Source organism: Salvia hispanica, chromosome 6, assembly GCF_023119035.1.
Source record: "Salvia hispanica cultivar TCC Black 2014 chromosome 6, UniMelb_Shisp_WGS_1.0, whole genome shotgun sequence".
Taxonomy (NCBI): domain Eukaryota; kingdom Viridiplantae; phylum Streptophyta; class Magnoliopsida; order Lamiales; family Lamiaceae; genus Salvia; species Salvia hispanica.
This window is the reverse complement of record NC_062970.1, coordinates 43,252,211-43,268,735: the sequence shown is the minus strand read 5'-3', so window position 1 is coordinate 43,268,735 and position 16,525 is coordinate 43,252,211. Positions and strand designations below refer to the sequence as shown.

Genomic DNA, 16,525 nt, shown 5'->3' with positions numbered 1-16,525 from the left:
CGCGAGGGGGCTCAACCTAGACTAGCGACTTTCCTAGTAATCCTAGAGACATAAAATGGGTGATCGAAGTTGTTGAATCAATCACAATACAATTCCATTGTAGTTGGATCCAAAACTCTACTCTTCTCTTTGTGGTATCTTTTCACTTGTGTTTATTTCTTCTTGTCACTTTTAATTTCTTTTTCATTGTTATATGCTTATAGTAGTGCTAGAACAAAATTTTTCTCTTTGGATTGTCTAGATAGTAATCGAAATTTGTTCATGGTACTTGAGTTGATACAATCTTGTCTCTGTGGGATACGATACTCTTGCTTGCTAATTGCTACACTAGCCGCGTACACTTGCGGGTATTATTTGTGTTAAAATAAGTTGAGTCAGACGTCCCGGTAGGACGCCGCTGACGTCCTACCGGACGTCCGCCGTAGTGAATGGGAAGGGCGCCCACGCCCATCCCATGTGCTCGTCGGATGGGCTCGCCCCTCACCCCCACGTCCGACCGGACGTCCGCCACTGTGGTGAATGTCGGACGTCCCGGTCGGACATCCGCGTTTTAAATTTTTTTTTTTGAAACTCTATAAATACGGCTCGTGTCAAAATTTTAATTCCGTAAATTTTAATTTTAATTGTGAATTTATTAATTTTATTGCGGGAAGTCCTAGTGCAATGGGAAGTCCTAGTGAAATAAGAAGTCCTAGTGGGAAGGGCGCCACTGGAGATGCTCTAATTACCTATTATATTTTAGGTTCTAGTGTACCTTTGAAGATGGTCTTAGAATTTGAAGTGCGTACAACACATACTAATTCAATTAATGGAAATAATATTATACTGCATATAGTACCCTTGTATGGTTAATGAAGAGTTTGAGATCTTTTTCTATTCAAATTTCATATGTTTAATAACGATAGTATTTATTTAGTAATTTATACAAATGTGAACATAATTATGAAAAATGTTCAAAAGCGGCGACAATGTGTAATTTATTAAGTATTGCTAGCTATAGCCTATATTATACAAAAATTGTTTAAAAGTGGACACAAAATTTCATATTTGACCATTTAACTAAAAATTTTAAATTTTTATTTACTACCAACTGTAAAAGTGGAGTATTTAATTACTGATTTTGCAACATATAATATTCGTATTATAACATATAGCTGAGAATTAAGAAATTAACATGACATATTAACGATAAATAAAATGACTCACTATGTTGGATCTCTTTCCACATCAATTTTCCAAATCGGAATCTTTTATTGTTGTAAAATCAGATAAATTAATAGTCGAATAATTTATAGGTATATTTTAAATATCGATAATTTAGTGACAAATTACCTTAGTATATAAATATATGTCACAAAGCGCTCATTACACATAATATAACATCAAACTCTGATTCCTCTACTTCATATCTCAGTTTGCGATGTCGAAAACTTACGATGAGTTAAAGAAATGGATAGTGATGATGAGCATAGTTGCCGCGGTGGCAGCCGAGCCTCAAGTTCCTTGTCTCTTCATATTCGGCGACTCACTGATCGACAACGGCAACAACAACAATCTGCTTACTATTGCAAAGGTTAACTTCAAGCCCTACGGTATCGATTTTCCGTTGGGCCCCACAGGGAGATTTTCCAACGGCAACACTATTGTTGATATCATGGGTAACTAATGTTGACATTGACATATATACGAAATTTTCATAAATACATATGGTTTCAAATATTTGATTTTTTTTTTTAAATTGTGCTTTTTGCAGCCCAATTGCTAGGGTTTGAGGATTATATTCCCTCGTATTTTACTGTTCAGGGCAAGCAAATACTAAGCGGAGTCAACTTTGCCTCTGCTGCTGCCGGAATCCGACCAGAAACCGGCCTCAATTGGGTAACGTAAAACAAGAAATAACTAGTCTTGTGTCTCCGCGTTTTGGTTTATTTGTTTTTCTCGAACTTTTGTCTGATAGTCATTGGTTCGAATGCTTTCTTTTAGGAAAAAAGAAACAACTTCCTATCTCTATCTATGAAAACTAGTCTCCGTAAGAGGCGATACGGATTTTAATGCGTATTTGATAAGTAAGAGCAAGGAGAAAAAGTAGTTGATGCAGTGTTAATTATAAGTGGGACCTACATAATTAGTTATGAGAGATGAGATTATTTTTTATGGAAGCAATTGTATATTTTTTTGCCATTAGCTAGCCTATTAATTAGTTAGTTAACTTAATCTAGTTGTTTCAGGGCGACCGGTTTACTTTCGATGAGCAACTGACAAACTTCAAAAACACGGTGGAGCAACTCGATGCCATACTCGGGGGGCGAGAAGCGACATTAAATCACTTGGGCAAGTGCATATTCATAAGCGGATTCGGCAACAACGACTTCCTCAACAACTACTTCTTGCCTGCAGTTTACAACACCAGTAAAATGTATACGCTCCAACAATACATCCCCGTTCTCCTCAATCGATATACCGAGCAACTCAAGGTACACTGCACCCGACACCTTAGTTTCCACAAATCTCAATCATCATTGTCGTCGTCATCCCATTGTTCGCCATGATCGTAGATTCTGTATACCTATGGAGCTAGAAAGCTCGCTCTAGTGGGAGCAGCACCGATTGGATGCATCCCTTTCACGTTGTTTACGAGGAGTGATGGCGTGAAATGTGCGGACGACGAAAACCGAGCTAGCCAGATGTACAACACACAACTCAGAGCAAGGATTGATGTTTTCAACGCTAGATTTCATGGGGCGCACTTTATATTGATCGACGGTTATAATCTCATCAACGATGTCATCAATAACGCCGAAGCCTATGGTTAGTACGGTCCACCATTTTATTACAAATGTTCGTTTAGTACTGTGGAATTGAAGGGGTGGATTTTGAATCATGGAACCTTCAATTCTACATCCACTTTTTAGTGTAGTACCATAAAATATTTAAATTTGGAATTTATTCCTCTCAATTCTACAATTTAAATTGTATAGATATAATAAATACTCTCTCCGTCGCTAAAGAATACGCACTTTTGGTTCGTCACGAGTTTTGATGCAAAATTGGTAAAGTAAGAGAGATGTAGAGAGAAAAAATAATTAAATTATTGTTAGTGGAAGATTGTTCCCACCTCATTAGAGAGATAAGAGTTTCCAAATTTAGAAAATGCATATATTGTGGGATGGACTAAAAAGAAAAGAGTGCATATTTTTGTGGGACGGAGGGAGTACTTGAACTTTCAAATTATTAAAATTGGACAATTCTCTAACAAAAACACACTTCACGCACAACACAATACACTACATGCACACTATACACTTACTAGTCTACTACACACATGTTGCATACTGCACAATACACCTACTACACACAAAATACACAGACAATAAAAAAAATTATATATGGTTTTGGTTTTTAAGGTTTTAAGGTGAAGAACAAGGCATGTTGTGGCTCGTCGCTGATATGTCTCCCAAACGACTACGTGTGTCCTAACAGAAGTGATCATGTGTTTTGGGATTTTGCACATCCCTCGGAAACTGCATGCACGATCGTGGCAAGAAGAGCATACGTAGCTCAGAAGCCGACAGATGCTTATCCCTTTGATCTTCGCCGCTTGGCCCAACTTTGAACAAGCATGAAATTAATGTTTGATGCCTCTCGCAATTAAGGCTATAATTAGCATGTGCTTCCCAACATTTCATATTCACACCGAATATTGGAAACAATGCCCTCTTTTCAATTGATGAATGGATCCATAAAATGCGAAATAGTTATCTTTTGAAAATATTACAATGAATTGCTTATTCTATGAGAATTGATCATGACAAAAAGGTGACGAGAAAAGTGTATCTTTTGCAAGCAAATTATATTCCGAGTTCACTCGGAATAGTGAGCCGATTCACAAGTGGTCTGAGTAAGAAGCAGTCAAGTGAATTATAAGATATTTGAGAAGTAGTATCACGAACAAGCTTTGTGTTTGATGACAAAAGCATTCGTTAACAGGTTATGTTATTGCAAAAATGTTCTTAATGGGAGGAGTACAACGTATCATGGTACCGCTATCCGTTGCTCTATTAAGTTCCAGGATGTCATTGCTTTGTCTACAATTAAAGTTGGGTATGTAGCATTAACAAAGACAAACAAACAAATAGTGTGGTTGCTGAATTTTTAGGGTAAGCTTGGAAACGAGTATAAGAATAATGCTCTATCATAATAACGGTCCAAGTGCTACAACCTTGGCAACAAATTCGACATCTCATACAAGGACAAAACATGCTGAGCGCCCACTCCCATTTAATGCTATAGATGAATTCCCGCTTGCCCTACCATTTCATATTCACACCAAGGCCATTATTTTCAATTAATGTATGGATCAATAAAATTCATTTACTAATGCGATATTGATTTATTAATTTCAGAAATATTATGACTACTTTCAGAGCACTAAACAATTTTTTTTTTCAATTAATGAATTTTGGTTTGCCCCCACAGCCCCACTCTATGCAGTATAGCATTACTTCACTCAAATAAAAATCCCCGCTTGACATGCATGAAAGCCGATATAAAACACATGGACGAAACGTCGTATTGCCTAACAATATTTAAACCATATATTTTTAAATCTCTTGTCACATTAGTGTATAGTTTGCAAAAAATAAAAGACGGATGATTGTAAAGATTAATACTTTTATAATTTATTTTTTATTTTGAAAAGTAAGTAATGACAAGCATCTGACCATTTCTAGTTAGGTATTAGTAAGAACAAAATTAAAATCTTTTTTAAAATAAGCTTAGCCAAACTCCACATGTATTTTTAGCGCATAAATTAATAAAAAAAAATTAACTTTCTCTCTTCGTCTAGGGTTAACTAGTCCATAGATTCTACAATTGCGACAAAGAAAGGCCCTCTTTCTCCGCCGTTGTCTCCGGCGACTTTGTGATCGACAAACTCAGGTGAATTTAGCTGTACTTCTGTGATTTTTTTGTATGGAACTTCAATTTGATTGACTTATTTCTTGAGATTCATTTTCGTGGTCTGGGATTTTGAGTTTCTAAGAATTACTAGGTGGATTTTGAGTTTCTTTTTAAGGACGGTTACATAGTTTTCACATATCCGTAGAATATGCAATTAAAAGTCCATGGGCTTGATAATGCACATGAAGCATATCTTATGGGCTGGGTCCACTAATTTCTTAAACATCCAAGAAACAAACTAGATTTAGGTATTTTTAAGGGGTAACTGCTTTTAAAGTCACCAACTTTCTCTGAATTCCGATTTTTTCCACGAACTTTAAAAAGTTCGTGTAATATCATGAACTTTATTGTCGGTTGTCATTTTCCCATATCAGGTTTTCCGGTCTGGTTCAAATTATTCGTTACCTATTAAGATAATGTTTAAATTCTTTTATCTTACTATCATTATCTTCATCTTTGAAATAGCTTCGCGTGGGTACCTTGTACGCCTCAATCGGAACTCTGAAGAAGTTATGGCCATTTGATGAAGGCTGCAACCTTGTACTATCATAATGGCCATAACTTCTTCATCCGAGTTCCGATTGAGGCGTACAAGGTACCCATGCGAAGCTATTTCAAAGACGAAGATAACGATAGTAAGATAAAAGAATTTGGACATTGTCTTAATAGGAAACGAACAGTTTGAATCAGACAGGAAAACCTGACATGAGAAAATGACAACCGACAATAAAGTTCGTGACATTACACGAACTTTTTAAAGTTCGTGGGAAAAACCGGAATTCATAGAAAGTTGGTGACTTTAAAAGCAGTTACCCCTATTTTTAATTACAAAGTTAATAGAATTACAAATTAATTAATGGGATATATAAATGTAACACGTTAATTTAAAAATAATAAGTCTACAATCTCATCTTTTAGTAATTTAAAAATGTTATACGTTTACTTCTTATATTAAAAAATGACATTTTGCACTAACTACCACCAAAAATTTGCAATTGAAAGTTTGTGTCCGTATCGTGAAGTCCGTATCACAAAATTCTAGATAGGTCTGCACCATAACCTAGCTACTCGATCTTTTTAATGTTTTAATTACGATAAAGTAATTGTATTAGCTAGTACTCTCTTTCTTCATACAAAAATGTCTTATTTTTACTATTTTGGAGTGTTCGCGATTTATAGTTCTATTTATCTTTTTTTCGTTCTAGGTTGACCAACTATTCATCAAATTCATTATACTCATATTATATTATATAACAATTCTTATATAAAACTGGGGTTCATATTCTACCAACTAATTTTCTTATATTTCTACACAAAATCAAACAAATTCTTAAAAATACCGCCGAGTCGAATGAGACTATAAATGATTAACGGAGGAAGTGGTGTATATTAACCTATTACTAATAAATAGTTCACAAAATAATTAACGACATTAATTGACAAGGATAAGTCCTAGTTTACTTTGAACTTTTATTAGTTATATATATATATATAGGGGTGCGTTAAAATGACAACACTCTTAAAATGACACTGTGACACCACGCTAGACTGCAATATTATAAACGCTAGACTGCAATATCCAATACACTAGACTGCAATCTATAGATTGCAGTCCAGCGTATTGGATATTGCAGGCGGGAAAAATTGCAGTCTAGCGTATTGGATATTGCAATCCGCGAAAATTTACCCTTGAATAATTTTTATGATTGCCACATGGCAGCTGATTATTCGTCCATGTGTACAAATGATTGGCTAAGATTGATGGTATGGTGTTACTTTAAGAGGTGTTGTCATTTTAACACAAACCTATATATATATATATGGAAGTAAGCAATTGCGATTCTTTGATGGCGGTGGGGCAATGCTACATTTCATGTATACAACATTGAATATTTTGGTTAGAGCATCTCAGACCGTTTATATTAAAATCAAATCCATTTTAGTGTAAATATAACATCAAATATGATTTTACTCCAATCATTTATACTAAACTTAAACTTAAAAGAATATTCTCTATATTATATTTTTTTACTCATAAAATTTGAAAAACTTGGTTTGAGTTTAGTATAAACCGAAAAATAGGTATTTTTCCCCAAAAACCAAAAATGTGATTGGTTTTGAAGTATTATTGAAGCTAATTATCTATCCCATTTTAGGTTTTAGTATACATTTAGAGATGGTCTTAGTCTGAACTTTCAAGTTTGTACAAATCGAACACATACTAATTCAATTAATGGAAATAATATTATACTGCATATAGCTAGTACCCTTGTATGGTTATTGAAGAGTTTGAGATATTATTCTGTTCAAATTTCATATGTTCAATAACGATAGTATTTATTTAATAAGCGTCCCCGGTTCTCAAATTATACAAATGTGAACATAATTATGAAAAATGTTAAAAAGCGGCGACAATGTGTAATTTATTAAGTATTGCTAGCTATAGCCTATATTATACAAAAATTGTTTAAAAGTGGACACAAAATCTCATATTTGACCATTTAACTAAAAAAATTTATTTTTTATTTATGAACATAATTATGAAAAATGTTAAAAAGCGGCGACAATGTGTAAATTATCAAGTATTGGTAACTATAGCCTATATTATACAAAAATTGTTTAAAAGTGGACACAAAATCTCATATTTGACCATTTAACTAAATTTTTTTTTTTATTTACTACCAACTGTAAAAGTGGAGTATTTAATTACCGATTTTGCAAACATATAATATTCGTATTATAAGATATACCTGAGAATTAAGATATTAACATGACATATTAACGATAAATAAAATGACTCACTATGTTAGATCTCTTTCCACATCAATTTTCCAAATGGGAATCTTTTATTGTTGTAAAATCAGATAAATTAATAGTCGAATAATTTATAGGTATATATATTTTAAAGATCGATAATTTAGTGACAAATAACCTTAGTATATAAATATATGTCTCAAAGCGCTCATTACACATAATATAACATCAAACTCTGATTCCTCTACTTCATATCTCAGTGTCCTTCTCTTGCCAAACTGCAGGTAGATGTCGAAAACTAACGACGAGTTAAAGAAATGGATAGTGATAATGAGCATGGTTGCTGCGGTGGCGGCCGAGCCTCAAGTTCCTTGTCTCTTCATATTCGGCGACTCACTGATCGACAACGGCAACAACAACAATCTGCTTTCTATTGCAAAGGTTAACTTCAAGCCCTACGGTATCGATTTTCCGTTGGGCCCCACGGGGAGATTTTCCAACGGCAAGACCGTTGTTGATATCATGGGTAACTAATGCTGACATTGACATATATATGAAATTTTCATAAATACATATGATTTCAAATATTTGATTTTTTTAAATTTTTTGTGTTTTTTGCAGCCCAATTGCTAGGGTTTGAGGATTATATTCCCTCGTATGCGACTGCTCAGAGGAGTCAAATACTAAGGGGAGTCAACTTTGCCTCTTACTTTCGACGAGCAACTAACTAACTTCCAAAACACGGTGGAGCAACTCGATGCCATACTCGGGGGGCGAGAAGCGACATTAAATCACTTGGGCAAGTGCATATTCATAAGCGGATTCGGCAACAACGACTTCCTCAACAACTACTTCTTGCCTGCAGTTTACAACACCAGTAAAATGTATACGCTCCAACAATACATCCCCGTTCTCCTCAATCGATATACCGAGCAACTCAAGGTACACTGCACCCGACACCTTAGTTTCCACAAATCTCAATCATCATCGTCGTCGTCATCCCATTGTTCGCCATGATCGTAGATTCTGTATACCTATGGAGCTAGAAAGCTGGCTCTAGTGGGAGCAGCACCGATTGGATGCATCCCTTTCACGTTGTTTACGAGGAGTGATGGCGTGAAATGTGCGGACGACGAAAACCGAGCTAGCCAGATGTACAACACACAACTCAGAGCAAGGATTGATGTTTTCAACGCTAGATTTCATGTAAGGCTATAATTAGCATGTGCTTCCCAACATTTCATATTCACACCGAATATTGGAAACAATGCCCTCTTTTCAATTGATGAATGGATCAATAAAATGCGAAATAGTTTACTTTTGAAAATATTACTATCAATTGCTTATTATATATGTTAAGTGTATTTGGTTATGAGAATTGATCGTGACAAAAAGGTGACGAGAACAGTGTATCTTTTGCGGGCGAATTATATTCCGAAGGTCATGGAAAGATTTGGTATGGATCTCTCGAAACATATGAATATCCCATTTTAAAAGACACTTCAAGCTTTCTAGAATTGATTGCCATAAGACAAATAAGAACGTGACAAAATGAAATTAAAAAAAAAATCTATAATTATGCCTTATTGATTGTTAGCATCATGTATGGCATGACGTGGATGCGACTTGATATTACTCATACACTGGGAGTAGTGAGCCGGTTCACAAGTGATCTGAGTAAGAAGCATTGAGAAGCAGTCAAGTGAATTCTAAGATATTTGAGAATACTTGTGTTTTGATGACAAAAGCATTTCGTTAATAGGTTGTGTTGTTGCAAAAATGTTCTTAATGGAAGGAGTACAACGTATCATGGTACCGCTATCCGTTGTTTTCTTAAGTTGCAGGATGTCGTTGCTTTGTCTACAATTAAAGTTGGGTATGTTGTATTAACAAAGACAAATAAACAAATAGTGTGGTTGCAGTAGGGTCAATTTAAAAACGAGTTTAAGAATAACGCTATATCATAATAACAGTCGAAGTGCTGCAACCCTGGCAACAAATTCGACGTCTCATTCAAGGACAAAACCTGCCGAGTGCCCACTCGCATTTAATGCTACAGATAAATTCCCGCTTGCCCTACCATTTCATATTCACACTAAAGCCATCATTTTCAATTAATGTATGGATCAATAAAATTCGTTCACTAATGCGATATTATGACTACTTTCATAGCACAAATGCCATTTTTTTTTTCAAGTAATGATTTTTGGTTTGCCCCCACAGCCCCACTCTATGCAGTATAGCATTACTTCACTCAAATTCCGCTAGATATGAAAGCAGATATAAAACACATGGACGAAACGTCATTTTGCCTAACAATATTTACACCATATGTTTGTAAATAGTTTGCAAAAAATAAAAGAAGGATGATTGTAAGGATTAATACTTTTATAATTTATTTTTTAGATAGATTTCGGAAAAAGGGGCTCAATTCGCAGGCCTTTCGAAATTTAGGATTAAATTCGCTGACCTTTCGGAATATGGGATTGTGGCATGCGAATTTTTCGAAATAAAGGATTTTCGATTTTTTTATGTGTTTTGTTTTCTTTTTCTTATTATTGCTCTCACAATATTTATGAATGGACTAAATTATCCCTAAATTGTGTAATGGAGTATTTTTTTATTCCAATTTTATTTTCTTAATTCCCACTTCAACTCATCGCTCCATCTCATCGGAAACCTCCATCTCATGCTCCGCCGCCCCCCACTGCCTCTCTGTGACCTCGCCGCCACACAAGGCCCCCTGATGCATCTCCAGCTCGGCGAGCTCCACTTCCTCATCGTCTCCTCCGTCGACTTCGCGAAGCAAGTGATGAGAACTCACGACGCCAACTTCGCCAATGCCAGCAAGCAGAGCGATCCCATGCTCCGCCGCCACGATCGTGTTCGCCGTCGGCGCATTCACCACCAAACACCCGAACTCTGTCGCCGCCTGCAGATCCACATTATCAATCCCGACGCCGGCAATTCCAACGACCTTCAGCTTCCCCTTCGCCGCCTCGAACACTGAATGCTCCATTTCTTAATCCCTCTATCTCCCAGTCCGATTCCTCTGCCCACCAAGGCCAAATTCCTTCACAATTGCATAAACCATCCAACTGCTAATCCAACTACAAAGAGGGTGGGGGAATTTGAGTTTTTGTAATTGATTCTTTTAGATGGATCGGAAGTGGGAGAGAAACAGGTAGACGACAGCTAAGGGAGGAGGCAGTGGTGATTAACTGTGATCCGTAGACATTGGTGAAAATAAAATTGGAGTAAAAAATTAAAATTGGGGTGAAATATTAGGGATAATTTGGTCCATTTTAAATATTGTTAGAGCAATAATAAGAAAAAAGGAAACAAAACACGTAAAAAATCGAAAATCCCTTATTCCGAAAAATTCGCATGCCACGATCCCATATTCCGAAAGGTAAGCGAATTTAATCCTAAATTTCGAAAGGTCTGCGAATTGAGCCCCTTTTTCCGAAATCTCTCTATTTTTTATTTTGAAAAGTAAGTAACGACAAGCATTTAACCATTTCTAGTTAGGTATATTTTTCTTACTACTAATACCTTATTAGTAAGAAATATTAAAATCTTTTTTAAAATAAGCTTAGTATTTTTAGCGTATAAAATAAAATAAAAAAATTAACTTTCTGTCTTCGTCTAGGGTTAACTAGTCCATAGATTCTACAATTGCGATAAAGAAAAGCCCTTTTTCTCCGCCGTTGTCTCCGGCGACTTTGTGATCGACAAACTCAGGTGAATTTAGCTGTACTTCTGTGTTTTTGTTGACATGAAAATGACAATGTGAGCTCTTTCTGGTCTACACTAGCAGTGGTAGCAAATCGAAGAAAATGCTGCAATAGTTGAATTTTTGGCTTTTTTGGTAGCATTTATTTGTAGGGCTCACGATTTTGTTTCTGAATTGGGCATAGGATTTTGTTATGATTGTCTTTGATTTGGCAGCATGAATTTGAATGCTGAAATTCCCGCTGTAAATAATGGGGAATATGAGGATTTGTGTGCAAATTAAATGATTTCAAGTTTGTGAAATTAACTAGTCATTTGAACTCTCTAAAACTGATCAAGTAAACTGGATTTCTGAAACTTGGAATTTAATCATAAAACATAGCCTCATCATAAGATTGTTAGCTCTTTTTCTAGTGTTAACATTACCATTAGATGATGAAAATGTGTTGGAGATAAAAAGAAGATTCTCTTTATTGTGGCTAAAAAGGAGCCTCGTAGCTTTTGTGTTTTAGCTGTTAGTTATTTGTTCGGGATTCGAGAGGTTTCTATAAGTATCTATACTAATGTATTGAACAATGTGCCGTATCGGGATGAAAATTGAGAATCAGAAGTCATGGCTCTGTTTCTCTCCATCTCTTGTTAACTGGTTTCTTACTAACAAGCCACAGTTTAATCCTAATTTGGCGTTGCTGCTCGTACTTATTCATAGGGTTTATGGATTGTGTTTTATCTGTGAGTTATTTGTTCGGGGTTCGAGAGGTTTCTATAAGTATCTACACTGTTGTATTGAACAATATGTCGTATCTGAATGAAAATTGAGTATAAGAAATAATGGCTTTGTTTCTCTCCATCTCTCGTTATTGCTTTCTTTCATTAGTTCATATCCTGATCTTGTTGGATTGAGGTGTATGAGATAGAATCTAGCACTTGGCAGCTCATACTTATTCATAGGGTTTAAAGATTTGTTTCTGAATTAGGTGAAAGATTTCTTTTATGGTTTAAATACTTAAATTGACTGCTTTGATTTGGCAGCATGAATCCGAAGAAGGACAAAGTTCATGCTGTAACTCCCGAGGAGGATTATGGTGATAGATGGATGAGACTGATCTGGAACAATGATCTTTTGACGAAAATATTTATCCTGTTACCTGCAAAATCTGTTACCCGATGCAAGTTAGTATGCAAACATTGGCTCTCACTGGTCTCCTCTGAGAAATTCTGCCATCTCCACACCCTGCACTCCCCAAAGCTGCAGCCGTCTCTTCTCCTGAATCCGAACCTGGGGAATCCAAGCTTGCAGTTCTTTAACTTCAATCCATTCATGAATGGCGAGAAGCTGATGATACCTTACACCTTCTCTTTTCCAAACCCCATCATCATTAGTTCTTGTAATGGGCTGATGCTGCTAAAATCTCACCATAAAGATGAGAGTTTCCATGTATACAATCCCACCACTAAGCTGTCAAGAAAGATTAGTGTTACCGATGCTTATCGTGACAATATTGTGGCGCTTGCATTAGCTTTTGATCCTTCAAAGTCTCCCCACTACAAGGTTGTTTGCATTAAGTCAACCTCAGAAGATCGTATCAATCCTCTTGAGGTAGATACTTGTGCGATCGAGGTTTATGACTCAGAGAGTTGCGTTTGGAAGCTCATGTTGCGATTTGTGTTTCCTCAAAGGCTTGAAATGTGTGGTGGATACGGGGGAGTGTACTGTAGTGGATCGATATATTGGGATATCTTGGACACACTCGTCTACTATGATATTGCCCAGAATGATTTCGATACTCTAGATATGCCTAGATATTCACCTTCTCTCCGGAAACATATTCTACTTTCGGTTGACTCTTCCTCTCTTCTGCAAGGGGCAAATGGTCATCTATACATATCTAGATTGTTCACAAAGGCTAGCAACTGTCAATTGATTAAGCTGTTTGAGTTGGATATGCATGATCGTCGTTCTTCTTCGTGGTTCTTGAGGTACGATGAAACAATCCCTCACCATGAACACATTTCCCCAATTAATGGCTATAATGAACAATTGAGATTCATTAAGGGATCATACGACACAGAGACGTGCAGTGTACTGTCTCATATGTATGGGATGATTAGTGTCTATAGTTTCCTCGACAAGAGCTATAAGTTGCTCGTTGATGTGACAGGCCCACCATTCAACATTCAGGCCAGTTATGGGGGTCCTCATATGGAAATGTATGAATTTATTGAATGTTTAGCTGTTGTTTGAGGGATGAGATGCAACTTAGACTACTTTGATGATATTACTATGTGACTCTATGCTGATGATTTTTAGTTTGGTGTTTTAATGCAACATTTTCTATGTTATCTTAGCATTGTGTTTATGAACAATCTTTATTTGAGCTACTGATCATGCATCTCATGCCGTCCACGAAACCTTAAACTTTGGAGTAGAACTCATCAAGTCAGGTCATTTCCAGGCCAAGTTGTATGGCATAATACTCCATCCGTTTGTCTCATATTTCATTTTCTGTCTTTTTTCTCAAATAATTGTCTCAATTAGTTTTTGTTATTTTTGGTGATTAAATTTCACATTCACTAACTTTTTCCGTTTATATTTTATTACTTTCATGCACAAGATTTAATAAATTGATGTTTGAAAGTTAAATAAGGTGAAAATAAAGTATGGAAAAAGAATGAAGTAAAAGGAGAGTAGAGTAGAAGATATATAGAATGAAATTTTAGCCAAAAAAATAGTGAAAAAAGATTGGGACGACTTGAATATCGTGCTACTGGGCAAGTAGCTTTGACAGAAGTAGCATATAAATGCATACTCATATTCCACTCGCTTTCCTTTATAGTAATTTTTAAAATCTGAGCCGAGTCAAAGTAATATATAAACTATTTAATGCATCTCACTATTAATGAGTCATATTTCTTTTTTTGTCGCCTCATCATAAATGTGTCATTAGTCTTTTTAGTAATACTAATACTGCTATTTTTATTCTCTTTTACACTATTTTATTTCCTATTTTATTTTTTTTTCTTTTTTCTATTTTATTTTTTAGCATAATTTATTTTCTCCATATTAAATTTATTTGAATATTATTTTTTAAAATTTAGTGCTCAAAGAGAAGTAATGCCCCAGTTACTAGGCAAGTATGGAAGAAGTTAAGGCAAGTAGCCAATCTTTTTGCAAGCCCAATTGTAGTTTTGAGTCTTTCATATCAATATACACACTATCCGTCTTATTATAAGTGATACATTTTTTCATTTTAGATGCCTACTTCTACTTTTTTTACTATCTTTACTCACCTAAAAAAAAAAGATATTTGTATAAAATTACTCGTCAAATAAAAAATGCTTCATTTAGAGTGCGTCAAAATATTTCTAGGCTCATCAATTGCTCAATTGGGCTTAGAAAACTGTTTTTAAATTCTGGCCCATTAGTTCAATGTAAATTATTGCAACAAGTCATGATTTCATATAAGAAATAAAATTCAATTTAGATCATTAAATTAGAAACAAAAAAAGACAATATTAATGCTAATAAATTTAATATGTTTTGATTATAAATTGATATGTTCAACTGAATTCAATAATATTGGTTTCATTTTTAGGTGGTATATGTTGATATTTTGACTATAATACTTTTTTGAATAAAATAAAAGAGAAATTGAAAAATCATCTAGTGACACATGGCATAAAACAGATTCCATATTTTATTCTCTGTTTATATAACAAATTAAACATCATTTTCTTGAATTTATACTTCAAAAGATATGTTTCATTAATTGATATCTCACTTAATAATGGAGCAAATGAAGCACTTATCTCTTTAAAATAAGTTTAGCCAAACAAGTCCTTACTTTGCGCATAAAACTAATAAAATGAATTGTAAACTGATATATTCAATTGAATTGAGATATAAGTATATATCGTAAGAGTACTTTTTAAATAAAATTAAAGAGAAATTGAAAAATGTGTAATTCTCCAAATTGAATTAAAGAGATGTGAAATTAACTACTCATTCGAACTCTCCAAACTGATATATCAACTCGTCGGATTCGACCGGGATGGTGAATTCCTTGACTACCGCGGAACTGGTGACGTTTGAGGGGCGGAATTAAGTTTCGCAGTAGCATAAGTACGAGGAAGTGATCGGTTGGAAAGAATGAAGCTTAATTGGGTTTCTAATAAATTTCAAATTCATCCTTCTAAAAAAAATCTCAAATTTATTAGGTTGCTAATAGCAAATTTAAAGATTAATAAAGTCAAAATCTCACTTAATTGGATCTTACTGTCAGTTTTTTACGGCACCATCAAAATAGGATGATTCTATTGAGATTCATTTTTGAAAAATAATATTCAGGATCAACTTCGTAAACTAATCATATACTCCATGACTGACAATGTATTTTAGCCTAAGAAGGAATGATATGCTGCATGCGCTCCTATATATGAGCGCTACTTAGGCGACTGCTGACATAGCATTGACATAATCATTTTTTGTTTTACTCTGTATTAGTTTCTTTCGTTTTCTCCCACAAGGTTACAAACACGAATTCGGAGGATTCTATTTTATTTTTCACATACATTTTTTTCTTCATATAAAATTAATTTTAATGTTATTTTTTCAAAATTTGGTGCAAGAAGAAATAAGGCCCCAGTTTTAAATGGGATGAATGGAGTGCATGATATTATAGATGTTACTCCATGCGTGTCATAATAGTTGTCACACTTTCCTTTTTAGTTTGTCTAATAAAAGATTTCACGTCTCATAATAGTTGTCGCACTTTCCTTTTTAGTTTGTCTCATAAAAGATGCCACATTTCATTTTCTGAAGAAAAAATTCTCTCTCTCACTAATATAAATATATTATTTTATCATTCCACTTAACGCACAAAATAATACTCCATCTGTTCCCTCATAGTTGAGTCATTTTTCTACTTTGGGAAGTTCTCTCATAGTTGAGTCATTTCTATATACAGTAACACTTTTTCTCTCTCTTACTTTATTTACTTTCTTCTTTATTATCTCTCTTATTATTTTTTATCTATTTACTTAACACACTAAACATCCATTTCTTAAACTCCGTGTC

General features: G+C 34.8%; 2 protein-coding genes and 1 pseudogene across 3 annotated transcripts; all 3 read left to right on the top strand.

The window, feature by feature from the left end:
• The first annotated feature begins 1,393 nt into the window (after positions 1–1,393).
• On the top strand, positions 1,394–8,995 carry LOC125194492 (GDSL esterase/lipase At1g29660-like). Of its 2 annotated transcripts, XM_048092739.1 has the most exons (6): positions 1,394–1,658; positions 1,754–1,878; positions 2,229–2,474; positions 2,556–2,808; positions 3,405–3,653; positions 8,925–8,995. In XM_048092739.1, the coding sequence occupies exons 1-5, from the start codon at positions 1,421–1,423 to the stop codon at positions 3,611–3,613; spliced, it is 1,071 nt and encodes a 356-aa protein (XP_047948696.1). In that variant the 5' UTR covers positions 1,394–1,420; the 3' UTR covers positions 3,614–3,653; positions 8,925–8,995. The 2 variants fall into 2 exon arrangements, with proteins under 2 accessions (XP_047948696.1, XP_047948695.1); XM_048092738.1 differs by lacking the exon at positions 8,925–8,995 and having other exon boundaries at positions 3,405–3,724.
• LOC125195402 lies at positions 7,955–8,931 on the top strand (annotated as a pseudogene).
• A 2,381-nt stretch (positions 8,996–11,376) lies between the features above and the next one.
• LOC125194489 (F-box protein At5g07610-like) lies at positions 11,377–13,796 on the top strand. Its single transcript, XM_048092735.1, has 2 exons — positions 11,377–11,457; positions 12,481–13,796. Exon 2 carries the CDS (start codon positions 12,482–12,484, stop codon positions 13,691–13,693), a length of 1,212 nt encoding a protein of 403 aa, XP_047948692.1. The 5' UTR covers positions 11,377–11,457; position 12,481; the 3' UTR covers positions 13,694–13,796.
• Positions 13,797–16,525: the final 2,729 nt, after the last annotated feature.